The following is a 14,122-nucleotide window of genomic DNA, read 5'->3' as shown; positions in this document are numbered from 1 at the left end:
TTTTTTTTCATTTTCAGTATTAAAAAAAAAAAACATTGATTAGAACAAAAGTTATTACATCTGTCACGTCTCCCTATTACATCCCGTAAAAAGATTTAAAAAACAAAAATTATCATTTGCAGATTATAATGCTACCTATAGAAAAAAGAAGTTGAAAAAAATTTGATTATTTAAAAAGTATTAGGTTTAAGATAATAATAAAGCTTTAACACACAAAATAACTTATTTTTGAATGTACCTAACTATAGTCCAGCCCACAAGAGTCCATACATAAACCGCGCATCGATACTGGCGTACGCGACGTCTGCCGGCCGAATTTCCTCCCACCATAGTGCCATTCCCAACACTTGGCAATGTGAAAACAGCGGCTCGTTAACACGGCTAATTAATTGCGTTTTGGGGGTGTTATATGATTCTCCATATTGAATAAAAAAAAACTCGTAAAAAAATATGTTATAAACTTATAACGTAAACACAAAAGACCAGTTATAAAAAAACAAATTAATCAAATTTCGTAAAAACGTGTTTATTACTGTTGCTACGTATACAAGAATGTCAACGACGGCTGTTGGCGATCATTGACGGCCGGCTTCCGATCAGTATAATTCGGCTTATGGAAGGGGAACCGATGTGCAGCGACGGACGCGTTAGCACGTATGGACTCTCGCGGGCAGGACTATATAAATGTTATACTGTTTTTTCTAAGATAATACTGTAAAGTACTTGGTTTTAAATTTAAATTTTGACATTTTACTTAAGTCCTTGACAAAATTTATTAATTTAACTACAAAACTAATTGTTGTGTATTATTTAATTGAAAATAAGCTAAATAAAGTATTTTTGAATGAGCGAACGCCTAAGAATAGTCCTGTAGTTTATTTATCTTTAAACCATAAAATTAGGAAAATGTGTAAATGTGTTCAATATCGGAATTATGTCAAACCGATGTTTATATACACATTGACAGATCATAAATTATAGTATCTAATTTAAATTTTAACTAAAACTAATTACCTTATTACACTTAAATAAACCAAAACTTGAATTTTTGTTATATTATTTTTAATATATTTAATAAAATAATTATTTTACAAAAACATCCTTATTCGTCTCCCTTAGTTACCCTTGTGTATATTAATTGGGCATGGTGTTGTATTACTTGCTTGATAAGACCTGCATAATTATATTCAAAAATCATGAATTTTGTTCATAAAATGTTTATTTGTATATCTACTCACCTTTTTGGCAGAGTTCCTCTAAAGCTTTTCTTGCCAATGATCCACGAACCTTCAAACGTTCACTAACAACAGACGGGGTAATGAGTTTGTACGATGGAACTTCTTTTAACAGTTTGTCATATGATACCTTATCGAACAAAACTTGATTGTTCAACTTGTCACGAACTTTACCTTTAGACCACTTCTGCACTCAAAAAACAAATAAAAATGTATAACATAACCTTAATTGTGATTACAACCAGTATTGATTTGAAAACTGACCTTCTTTTTGGCTTTGCCACCAGATCCTCCTTCTTTTTTCTTTTGAGTTTTCTGGGGCTGTTTGGACGAGCCCTTTGTGTCCTTCTTGGGTGGCTAAAATACAGAGAAAAAACATGGTTAGCTGAACGTCGAGCGTCTACGTAACACATAAATTTCCTGACAATCTATTAATTTCGAGCAGTTTTCGTATCATGTCGATAAATTCGGCTATTAATGTACACATAACGGTAACTCAGTGACGAAATAAATAAGGTGAAAACCAACATCGTTGCAAATGGAATACATGGAAAAAACGTAATAGCACCATGATTTTAGGGAGCGATGTTGGCATGTGTCAATTACAGATGTACGGTCTTACCGCGTAATACGTACATCGGCAAGGAAGAAGCATGTCCGATTGCTAATACAATAAGTAATATTAACAATAATAACTTACCATGTTTCGTTAGAATAGAGCTGAAAAAATAATATTTAAGTCGAGCTGAACAAACCGCGTTTTATTTCATCAGAAAGAGGTGAAAACACGACGTGACGGACAGGGAAACAAAACCTACAATTTTCGCAACGTACGCTTCAGTGTCTCTAGAATGACGATATTTGTTGGTTTTTCGCGTGCCGTTGGTAGTACCACTGGTTCAGTTCATTTTAAAGTTATCATTTTGTCCTACCGACCACAGCTGTTTGAAAAATCCTTTTTCGTTATCAGTTATCACGTTATTGGAATAATTCTCCAAAGGTGTATTAACTCTCGTAAAGTCTGGGAAACAGTCAATTAAGTAAATCGTCTTCGTTGAGGAATGTTGCACTGACTTCGACCGTATACTTAACAGTGCTAATCGCGTGCAAACATGTCCGTGCACGTGTTCAGCAACAACGTGAAGGTTCTCAGTACGTATTTACTTTGAAATCATGCTAAATTGGAATGCGTGTACAAAGTTTAGTTTACAGGGAATCGGAGTTTGTCATTGGCTGTTTGCTCGTCTTCGCACTATAGCACTGAATCTTCTGAACCCCATGTCATCAAGAATCCGTCTCTGTCGCAACTGAAAAGGGGTACCGGCGGTCGGTCGAGTTTCAATGGAGTGGTGGCCACCGTTTTTGGAGCAACCGGACTTTTGGGCGGTAATCTTATCAACAAATTGGGCAAGATCGGGACACAGGTATTTTTGCTTTAATACCATTTATATTGATGTCGTTATTTATTCAAATTCAATGTGAGAACAGTTAATTATTCCATACCGAGGAGATGCCTACTTCATAAGGGAGTTGAAACTAGCTGGCGATCTGGGTCAAGTGTTATTTCAACCATATCACTTGCAAGATGAAGAATCTATCAGGAAAGCCGTAAAATACTCGAATGTTGTCATTAATTTAGTGGGACGTGATTGGGAAACAAAAAATTTCAAATTCAACGATGTTCATGTTGAAGGAGCAAGACGTATTGCACGTATTAGTCGTGAGATGGGTGTTGAACGGTTGATTCATGTATCTGCACTTAATGTTGATCCATTGCCAGCTGTAAGTTATTGGTATATTTTTATATTAACAATACTTTTAATTACCTACCCTCTAATCTCTACAAATACATCTTATTCATTTCTGATAATCTTCTATTAATAATTTATAGAATATAAAATAAGACAGTATACCAGTGACGGATCCAGGGGGGGGGGGGCTAGGGGCCCAGACATATTTTAGACATATTTTTTTATAATTCTACAGATCCTAAAACTTACTATATTACTATATTTCAAATCACATAATATATGTCTGATAATATAATATATTATTATACGTAATATCTACTATTTATTAAGAATAAAGGATAATAATTTATTATAATTGTATTTGTATTGTAAAAAAATTGTTCCCCCCCCCCCCCAGATCTTTGCTCTGGATCCGTGCCTGCAGTATACAGTATATTTTACGGAAATAAAAAATGTATAGTATTAATATTTCTATTTACCTACGGTTTCTTAACTATCAATATATATTTTATAATAATAATATTATAATTCCATTATATTTGGTAATAAATTGTTCTTTATTGTTCTAGCCTATCTATCTGAAAAAAGGATCAGGATTTTTGGCATCTAAAAAAGTTGGCGAACAAGCAGTATGTGATGAGTTTCCTGATGCTACTATTTTTCGTCCATCCGACATTTATGGTCAAGGCGACAGATTTTTGTTGTAAGTGTCTCATAATATTATCAGTCATCAATGATAGTAAAATTTAAAATAATTGTTGAGCTTTAAGTATTTTTATATTCAAAAAAAGTTAAATACCTACTTTGTTATTATACAAAACTATTGAATTGAATTACCTGCTCATTTGCAGTCACATTGAAATATTTTGGTTTTATTACTTAAGTATTTCAACTCGCCAGTTGCACTGTTATGCAATTGTTCATATTAAGCTATTTTGTAATTGGCATATCCATAATTTAAAATTCTACATAGGTACCTACATTTTAACAGTTAAGATTTAGCCATATTAATAACAATTATTTTCTATAAGTTAATATTATTTTGCACTAAACTAATATATTGCACTTAGGGCCGATTTCATTAACACAGTTAATCACGGTTAACGCTTAATCGGCTAATAACAAATATTTAACCGCCAAATTTGGCTGATTAAACTCCGGTTAACTTTAACCGTGATTAACTGTGTTGGTGAAATCGGCCCTAAGTATCTAAAAGTCAGTGTTAAACTCTGTTCAAAATTAGTTCATTACCCGGCGGTGACCAGTTTTAGTCGAAGTTAGTCGAGTTTTAGTTAGCGTTCAGCCACTACCCCCAACCATAGATGATAGATCACCTGTGCATCGCTTGTGTCATGCGCTGCTACTAAACAAAGCCACACCTATGCACACAACTCGGCCGTTAGGTACTGATATCATTTTGAACAGATATTAAAACCCTAACCGAAACCATTGTTAATTTTTTAAATACATACCAAATCCATTGAAATATAAACGGTTTTTTAGCCAGGTCAAACCTTGCCATAAAATTAACCAAATTTTTTGTTTTGACATTTTAATAGAGCTCATTTGCCTTCAATGTCAATTTAAAACTAATACCTTTTATGTTCCATGTAACATATACTCTGTTCCAAAAGAGAATATACCCGTTCTGCAAACTTTTTTCTCCTTCCATCGGTCACTACCTATATCGTTTTGTGGAAGATGCGCTCTGTCAGACAAAAACTAGTCGCAGCCTGATATTTCGCTTTTGTAACGGATTATAGTCTATGATTTTCCTTTGAACCAATTATTGTATTTAATAAAATTTGATATGAAATAGCAGTATAAGTGATAATTTGATATAATTACTTGTTCAATGCATTGATTTATGTTAGTTGTTAAAATCAATAGGTACAATGTTTTCCCATTGTTTATTTTTTAAATAATTATTACCTACTTTTATTTTAGGTAAAATATATTGTAATAAATAATCTACTTGAGGTTTTATGTCAAAAATTAAATATTATAAATAATATGTTTTCAATTCTTTCATATTATTTTAGTCAGAAGTGGTAAACATTTGAATAATTTTGTAAATAAAAAAAATATATTTAACTTTTCTGGTATTCTTGTCAATAAATTATTATATTAATATATTAAAAAAGATAATTATTATAAATTGTATGATAACATTTTTATATTTTATAATTCAAGAAAATTTGAAAAATATTTATTACTTAGGATGTACAGTCACGCATGGCGTCGTAGTCATCAGCAAGTTGTTTTATGGAAAAAAGGAGAACAAACAGTTAAACAACCTGTTGCAGTATCCGATGTGGCATATGGCATTGTGAATGCTATGCTTGATCGTTCAACAAAAGGGAAAATTTACCAAGCTGTTGGGTATGTCAATCAAGATTATCTGAATACATTTTTACAATATTATTTAATAACAAAAAATTCAAACATTTTTTAGGCCAACTCCTTATATGTTATCTGATTTGATTGATTGGATGTTTGCAGTTTTACGCCGTAATAATCAATTCAACTTTGATTATAAACGTACTGGTATCTTGGAAAATCCTCAATATTTAATAAAAATGTGGTTAACAGACAAACTCTGTCCCAGTTGGCCTCCAGGTTATGTTACCTCTGAGCGCTTTGAAAGAGTAAATAGTTTTGTAAAATTAGGCTTGTGAATATATGAAATTTTATTCATTTATAAAAGTGATATGAATAATATTTGTGTGTTATAGGAGTTTGTAAGTGATATACTTGATGAAAGGCTGCCAACGTTGGAAGATCTAGGTGTAAAACTAACCAAGACAGAAGAGCGTATACCTTATGAGCTAAGATTTTTGAGAGCTTTCCAGTCATACATGGACTCGATCGGTGAATTTGAAAACCCAGCTCCTCCACCACCTTACATACCATCACCGAAGCGTACTTTCACATAAATCGTCAAAATTAGGTATAGAAGATTAAATAATTAGTATTTTGTTAAAATGTAATACTCATAAATATAATATTTTAATTGTATAATCATTTTTATTTACAAACCTTAAATTCTTGATATTTATCTTTATTTTAATAGTAAATATTAAATAATATAATAACATAATATTATACATTTTTATCTATAAAATAGTTACAAAAAGTACCGTTCACATTTAAATCCAGTCATTATCAGAGTGCTATATTATATTATAGGAATACTGACTAGGTTTATTCATACGGCTTTAATAACTTATACTGAAAAGTCAATTTCATTAAATTATACAATATATTTTTTTTTGTACCTAATCCTAATCTCTATAATAATAAGACTTAAACTGAAGATACATTCTATTACAAAGTTTAAGTCATCTTAATTCCTAGTATCACATCCGTCCTGAATCATTGTTTTGATGTTTCAGAAACCATCTGAAGAACGCGTCTGTCGCAGTGGACCTAGTCGGCTGTGCCACCAATCAGAGTCTAAAAAAGAAAAACAAATACATAAATAAATATTAATTGTGTTAAATCAACATTTTGTCAAATAGAAAATAAAACCAAAAAAATTGTATAATGTATATTATGTTTAAAATATTGTGTACACCAAACACCTAAATTGTAGAAGGAGTGTTAAAAATAAAAATGTACCTATACTAAACAAATATTTTTCTAAACCTGGTTCACATTTTGATTATTTATTTGGTTCTAGAGATTTTTTAATGTGGGAACGGGTTATTATGCTGGTATTTATATTTTTTTTAAAAATGCATAACTGAAACTCCTCTATATTAAATTTAGAGGATTATACTAATATTAGTACTTTATAGAGTGCTTTAATGAAGAAAGTGTGCATATACGCCATGTCGATTTTGATTTATTGGTTGGATTGTCTGCCATTAGTTGGCTAATATTGTTATGAGGAGTATTGATAGCAATTTCAGTGTTTTGATTTTAAGTTATATTGTTTTTGGACTCAGTATTTATGATAGTCAATATTTTTACAGTTTTATTTTTAAATATTGTATTATATTTTATAATAACTAAGTACTGCCTGGATGTGCAGTTATTGGGTGTACAAATTTGGAAAAAAAAAGGGTAACTAACGAAACATTTCCCCAAGAATAAAGCCAGAAGATAATTGCGGCTTGTTAAAATTAATTGTGATCCGTGGGCTCTAACAAATTATTCTTTACTCTATAAGGTACGTAGTAGGTGTGCTGGATCTAAGTCTAGCAGAGCTAATTTTGTAGTAAACATTTGGTGCCCCTAATATGAAAAAAATTACTATAAAGTAGCTTCTGCCGCTATATCATAGTATCATTATCTACACAAAACTAATTTCTTGTACTACATAATATATAAATAAATATTCTTTGCTGTTGTTTGTTTAAACTTTTTATCTTCATATTTTGAAAAATTCTCCCCCCCTCACGGGTTGAATCTATTGAATCTGCTACCATAATCAAGGGTAGGTAATAGGTAGGTACTATTCTTTTAAGTACCTACATGTTGACTACTACTACTCGTGCCTATATCCTAAAAATATTTACATTTGCGTCAATTGAGAAAGTCAACATAATTATAAAATATATTTAATGGTCTTTGTTGGATTCACTTTTTACAGGAACGAATTATTTTTTTTATAAAATTGTTTGTTCTTTTCAAGGTATTGTTAAACCAATACAATGGAAGTAATGGCTATAGGCTACATTTATTTTGAAACACTCAAAATTCAAAATTTTTGCATTCTTCCATTTGATTTTACAACTGTTTACATAATATTATGAGTAGTAAAATTTTAGGACCCGATACATTTGTAAGGCCCATCAGGCGGTTGCAGGTAGGTAGTTGCAGCACTGGTCATTGCTAAGATATTTCTACACGCTATGTTGTTAAGTATTATGCCATTATAATTACTATTTATTTATATATTTTAAAATGTATCAAACCTACTTTTTGTTAAACATCTAGCTATCTACCTTATACCTACTTTTTATTCCAATAAAAAAACAATTAGTACCTATCAACATTATCTTTAGGTAAGTATACCTACCTAGTGAATGTTCCCAATCTGTAAGTCCCGATTATAGTTTTTTTTACTTAATATAATATAATAAATAATATAATATTACTATAATATATATATAGGTACATTATACAATACTGGCACGTAGCCAAGGGGGGAGGGTACTTCGGGTATTAAGATACCCCTCTTCGGGGCTTCGGCCGTGTACCTAATTAAACAATATATTAGATGTGTGAACAGTCATCCTCTCCCAAGTCGTATTTAATTATCAAATTAAGACACTTAAACACTCCCTTTAAAAAATACCCTCCTGAGTCCTGATACAGGTATAATACCTAAACAAACAAAGAAAATACCTATATATTTTAAATATATAAATACAAGAGTTGCGCATAATAATAGTATGTCATATATACTATGTACTCATTACTCATATGAATACATGATACAATATTTCCCATGTAACTACCTACCTATATTACCAATTATCATTGATACATTTATTTCGTTGAAAGAAAAATGGTGGTTAGGTAGTAAGTGGCTAGTGGGTTGTCAAAATTTAAAATTTTTCGAAAATGAAGTACAATGAAAAGTTTGGGAACTCTGATCCATAGTTAAAATATCAATATTACAGCTATCTTGTAATTTAATAAAATATAGTTGAATTACCTATCTATTTAATATTACTGTCTGTGAAAATATGATATTAATTCAATATTGACATGACATTATTATATAATATAATAACGATTAACGAGTATAGGTATTAACTAACGTGATGGTCATAGATATTTGAAGTTTGATGCCTGCCAACTATATTTTATTCGTTTACAAACGAAATAAAAAAAAACCACCTATAGTTAAAATGTAAAACAAAAACAATTGAAAATCCTCCTTAGATTATTTTGTGGTATACGAGCTTATATAGCATATATAGCCTATATGTGTAGGCTCTCTACTCATAGGTATATATAGGTAGGTATTTTGATTCCTACCTATCAAATACTATCCGTATGGACACATTCTCTGTTTCAAGGCACTCTATACCTAGTTAAGGTTAGAGAGCCTATATAATATTATATATAACTATATACTTAGTATATATATATAAGCCCTCTAGTTAATGTCATAGACTGCATAAGTGCAGCCACCAACAGAATTTTTGAAAATTTTCCTCGCATGGGCCATGGATTTACTTAATTTGTTATTTAATTATTAACATAATATAATCAATTCGGTGGTTATATTCTTAAGATTAGCCACCAGGTACTTTTCCACTACGATACGATACGAAAGTACAAGACTACTGTAAAATGTATTGAGCTAAGGTACAGTAAAATGAAAACAGGAAACTATAAACATGGTTACATGGACGTTGTACACCTATAATGGTATAGTAATGGTACCTACTAATATAAAGACATAAATTATAAGAAGTTTTGATAAATTTTAAAGAATTGTACAATATCAAATTACATTTGATTGTTACAATACAAACGATAACATTGTTTTAAAAAAACCATGTTTTCATGTTTCATCTGTTGTATTGACTTATCGTTGAGTCAGTTGGAGTTACAACTTTATTTTATTTTAAAAGAAAAAAATGTAGGTATCTGTGTTTTGTTATAGACACGAAAATAATGATAACAACAATATTTACCACATTTTCATCGGATACGACAAAATGACAATTACTGAATTACATATTATTTATATTTCATATTAAACAAAACGTACTTTAACTAGGTAATAGTATATAGGTAGGTATCGTGGTATTATACGTATTAGGTAGGTACCTATTGACGTAGTCTTATCTAAGTGCGTAAAAGAGATAAATGAATACAATATTACTTGGATAATTTAGAATTAAGACCCTTTATTTGAAAGCTAAAAAATGGGTTACTTGTCACTTGGTATTTATTCAAATTAGGCATGGCTCATGTTAAGAGGACACGTCGGCGCACTACATGGGAACGTGGGGTTAAATAATAGAATAACGGGGTCCGTATGACCGTATATTTGTGTCCGAAAGACTGCTGAGGAAATCGGATCGGAAGTAGGAAGTTGAGTTGTCGGGAGTTTGGCGAGAACTGCAAACCGCGTGTTCGTTGACCGCGGTCACGACCTTGTTAGCGGTAACGCACCTATAATAATAATTGCTATACGTAGGTACCTATACAACGCCGTGTTAGCGAGTTGCGGTTAAACAGACACCCGCGTATATCATAATAATGGGGGTTCCAGCCGGAGTCAATGTCTTCCGAGGCCCCTATTATATTGTGTAGGTAAAATATATAAAATAATATATTACCATAGCGCAGACCGTGTATGTTCGTAATACGCACAGGTGAAATGTTCTGAAGAATCGTATAGAGCGGTGTGAATGCAAGATTCGTGGTGTAAAATATATAGCTTAAAATAAGTCCATATATAATTTTGAACATTTCATTGTATAAGGAAATCAAATAATATATAAGTACGTAAAAGTGAAAAGTTTCTAGTCAATACGATTGATATATTTGAAGTAAGCACCTACATAATAATTAAAATAGTATTTTTAATATTTTTAGAATGCTATAAGTAAAACAAATTACAAATTACTAATTAAGAACCTTATATTAAACTTTCCAGTATTTTTACTGAGGATAAAATCTTGATCAATGTTTAGAAAAAAAAAATAATAACTAAACAAAAGCGAAAATTTCAAATTCTTGTTAATAGCTTAAAATTAGTTAAAATATTTTGAAAAGTGTATAATGATGATCAGTGCCACAACTCGAGATAAAAGGGCCCAGGTGCGAGTCAAATTTTGGGGCCCCCTATTTCAAACTTTTGTCTTACAAAATTGCATAGCACCAAAACCGCAGTTAAGGGTGGGATTACATCTCCCTGGTGAGTAAGTAGAAGTAGAAGGTAAGTAAAAGTAAAAAATTCCAAATAGTTTTCAAAAGTGCAGTGAAAAACAGAAGAAAAATTAAGGAAAAACGGGAGTTTTTCGCAAAATCGGTTTTTGACAAAATCAATTTTGGGTTTTGATGTAACTCTAAAACAAATGACCGTAGATACTTACAAAAAATTTTGACTGAATGTTTATACTAGAATTTTCTATACATCATAACATTTTTATAACATTTAACATCAAAATATTTTTACCTATTTTGAGCTGTTTACGGATATTTTCAGTTTCCAATTTTTTTAGTCTTTTATTCAATAAATATCAATAAAATATTATTTTTTGGGCAAAAAAGCTTGAAAATTTAATAGACAGCTCCTAATATATTGTTTTAAAGACAAATAAAAAATATTAAAAATCTATATTCACAATTTTTTTTTTATAAACATTTAAAGTTAAAATATTGACAACATGCGTAAAATTCACGAAAATGTTTAAATAAATTTGTATTAGAAATTTATAAAAAATTGTCTTTTTAAATCTAAGATTTTTTTGTAATTCCAAGACGAGTAACTATAGATACATGAAAATTTCACTAAATGTTTATTTTATGAATTCCTATACATGATAAAATTTTCGAAATATTTTGACTCATTTTGAGTTGTTTACGGATAATTTCAATTTCAAGTTTTTTGGTTTTTTTTGCTATGAATATCAATAAAGTTTTATTTGTGAGGCCAAGTTATAGTTAAAAATGTATAGTATAAAATGTTGTATAAAATGTTATTTTCATAAGTATAATCAATCCTATATATACATAATATTGGATGTTGGACGGGTGTAGCAGGTATCGAAAAATTTCAATTTTCATCATATTGTGTTGTAAATTGGAATAAAAATTCATATTAGTTTAAAATCTAAAATCCTTTATGTCTGAAAAGGGCCCCCTAAATATGATGATGGGGCCCTTTTGGGGGTGCGGTACACCCCCAGCTCCCCCCTTGATTGCGGCCCTGATGATGATTGTAATAGTAGAATGTTTTACAAATATCATCTGAAGATATATTATAAGGTTTTATACTTCTGGTAAAATCGTGAATATGCAATGTCATCAAAATTTGAACATCCAACATTCATAAAAAATGTATGCGCCTTTATGCCGAACATTTTATTGATAAATTTAAGTAAAAAAACTTCCGATGAATTTTTTTATAAATATACAAGTCTTAGAAGTGACAATTAAAAACTACGATTTTTCAGCTACAAAATAATTTTCAGGTTTTTATGATTTTGACAAATGTTGTTAAAATTTGAAATTCAAACGACTTTAAAAAAATTGGATTTAAAATGGTAATAGGTATATTCTATAATCGTTAATTGCTGTTAGAATAACATGAATAATGTCGAATTTAAATTACTTTAAAATTCAAACTAAATAAAACATTTTTCTTCTTCAAAATTTCAAAATTTCACAATATCCTGCTATAATGCAGAGTAGTGTGTATTTATGTGAACAATTATTACCCTGTATTTTTGGTAATGAGCTTTAAAAGGGCGCAATAATAATCAGTTGTCATGTTTTGTCTTACACATGTTAAGTTAGTATCATGATTATGATTACACGGTTAAAATTAAGGTTTCAGCATGTATGGTGAAATTATTGAGTACAATTTTGTTCGTGACGGAAGTTTTTTTTTTGTATGATTTCTAATTTCTAAATATTTTAATGATGTTTTTTTAACTGTCTATCAATTCATACTGACTAATCTAAATTATAAAAAACCTCCAACGAAACACGGATAAAATTGTTTTCGATAATTTCTTTCATATTAGTTATGATAGATAGGTGTGGGATACCTTAATTTTGACCGTGTAATTACATTGGTGGAATTACCCACCGCTTTCATCACGTGCTTATGAGATGAGTTATGACAAATACAACAAACGATTTTACTGTTGCGCCCCTCTTAAGTCAAGCATATCCGTAGAGCATTCGAATTAAATATTGATCTGCAGCTGATAAGCTATAGCAAACATCCGTACAAAAATCACAATAAACGCCGAGATAATATTATACACAGTAAATGTACGACGTGCTAATATTTTTTACCGATTATTGTTTTGGATTCCTGTGGTATAAACCACGCACACACGCACACAAACACACGCTATCCGGAAACGGTCTTGCGGAACAGGTGTATGTTATAAAAATAACAAGTATAGTTATTCAATAAAATACAGTCGTGATTGTGAGTGCGTCGGCCATCGTCAGACTATTTAGCTGTTGTAGGTACGCTAACAGAGTGGACCGGAGACTGCTCTTCTGGTGGGAAAAAAAACGAAAAGATTACTAAAATGTTTACACCATTATTACATATACATGCTGTGTTCCACGAAACGTGCAAATGCAGGTATTATAATACATAGGTAGGTATTATAGGTACTATATTTTTATGAATGGTTAAATATATACATAATACATATATATATAAATATAGGTAACTATAGTTTTTTTAATGACATTTTTGCATATTTTACTATACTTTTGATAATTCGCGATAAACATACTGGTTTTGTGCAGTTCGCGACATAGAAAGTATACATAATAATAATTAACTGGTACAATGCTTAGAAAACAAGTGAAATTGAGTTGACGTCGAAACGATTTCGTATATAGAAATTAGGTATACACTGAGCGTATCAGTGGCGGCAAAAACCCTAAATCGCACGACTATTCAAACCATATACATATTAAAATAGGGCAAAATCTTTTGAGGTAGCTCCAACCAAAAATGTTATTATTGTTTGAAAATGCAACATTGGCGGAAGGAGGCCATACTATGTATAATAATATTTTGCATACACAATTTTAGCATTCCTCCCAAAATTAAAGCTCTATAATCCTGAGAAATGACACTGTTTAAATAATTGTTATCAGCTACATGATTATTCATTATATAAAACCTAACCTATCACAGTACCACACCGTTCTCTTTGATATAAAGAATCATATATTATTTGATGACATTGTGAGCACGGAGCCTCTAAAAATAAAACTTGTACTGCTACACACAATAAGTTTATTGCATACACTATTATAGGACAGCTGGAAACGACGACACCATATGTGCAACCCGCGTTGTTTAGTGCAGATAGGTACTTAAACATATTATATATATAAGACGACACACACAATATAATATATACATATACAATGTATAATATAATATATTAATACCTATAT

The 14,122-nt window shown here is 30.6% G+C and overlaps 3 protein-coding genes across 9 annotated transcripts in view; 1 reads left to right on the top strand and 2 right to left on the bottom strand.

The window, feature by feature from the left end:
• Positions 1-1,045: 1,045 nt before the first annotated feature.
• Rps25-2 (ribosomal protein S25 homolog 2) lies at positions 1,046-2,060 on the bottom strand. The gene is made up of 4 exons (NM_001126191.2): positions 1,936-2,060; positions 1,500-1,592; positions 1,239-1,422; positions 1,046-1,173 (listed from the first exon to the last, which is right to left on the bottom strand). The coding sequence occupies exons 1-4, from the start codon at positions 1,936-1,938 to the stop codon at positions 1,103-1,105; spliced, it is 351 nt and encodes a 116-aa protein (NP_001119663.1). The 5' UTR covers positions 1,939-2,060; the 3' UTR covers positions 1,046-1,102.
• A 146-nt stretch (positions 2,061-2,206) lies between these two features.
• LOC100166301 (NADH dehydrogenase [ubiquinone] 1 alpha subcomplex subunit 9, mitochondrial) lies at positions 2,207-6,621 on the top strand. The gene is made up of 8 exons (XM_001948037.4): positions 2,207-2,387; positions 2,448-2,659; positions 2,724-3,017; positions 3,556-3,689; positions 5,207-5,368; positions 5,442-5,634; positions 5,722-5,936; positions 6,382-6,621. Exons 1-7 carry the CDS (start codon positions 2,348-2,350, stop codon positions 5,920-5,922), a joined length of 1,236 nt encoding a protein of 411 aa, XP_001948072.2. The 5' UTR covers positions 2,207-2,347; the 3' UTR covers positions 5,923-5,936; positions 6,382-6,621.
• Positions 5,989-14,122, bottom strand: part of LOC100168359 (protein goliath) — a 62,986-nt gene continuing 54,852 nt past the window's right edge. For 2 of the 7 annotated variants that reach the window (XR_001679006.2, XR_510458.3), the window contains 2 exons: positions 12,989-13,201; positions 6,189-6,442 (listed from right to left, as the gene is read on the bottom strand). Coding sequence is in view for 5 of the 7 variants with exons in the window: in XM_001947986.5 (XP_001948021.2) it covers positions 6,378-6,442 (65 nt within the window). In the remaining 2 variants the exon portion in view is untranslated. Of the gene's footprint in view, positions 6,443-12,988; positions 13,202-14,122 lie in introns of those variants that run through there. The other 5 variants (XM_001947986.5, XM_003242508.4, XM_029487373.1 and 2 more) reach the window with 4 other exon arrangements.

The sequence above is a fragment of the Acyrthosiphon pisum genome, chromosome A1, assembly GCF_005508785.2.
Source record: "Acyrthosiphon pisum isolate AL4f chromosome A1, pea_aphid_22Mar2018_4r6ur, whole genome shotgun sequence".
Lineage (NCBI taxonomy): Eukaryota > Metazoa > Arthropoda > Insecta > Hemiptera > Aphididae > Acyrthosiphon > Acyrthosiphon pisum.
The sequence above is the reverse complement of the archived record's forward strand: the minus strand, read 5'-3'. Positions and strand labels throughout refer to the sequence as shown.

Excerpts from the sequence above, each read along its gene's own strand:
- Rps25-2 (NM_001126191.2), bottom strand. Across the intron at positions 1,423-1,499 it reads GTGGCAAAGCCAAAAAGAAG|AAGTGGTCTAAAGGTAAAGT; the intron begins GTCAGTTTTCAA and ends TTTTGAGTGCAG. Across the intron at positions 1,174-1,238 it reads AGAGGAACTCTGCCAAAAAG|GTCTTATCAAGCAAGTAATA; the intron begins GTGAGTAGATAT and ends ATAATTATGCAG.
- LOC100166301 (XM_001948037.4), top strand. The coding sequence starts at position 2,348 with ATGTCCGTGCACGTGTTCAGCAACAACGTGAAGGTTCTCA. Across the intron at positions 2,388-2,447 it reads CAACAACGTGAAGGTTCTCA|GGAATCGGAGTTTGTCATTG; the intron begins GTACGTATTTAC and ends TTTAGTTTACAG. Across the intron at positions 3,690-5,206 it reads CAAGGCGACAGATTTTTGTT|GATGTACAGTCACGCATGGC; the intron begins GTAAGTGTCTCA and ends TTTATTACTTAG.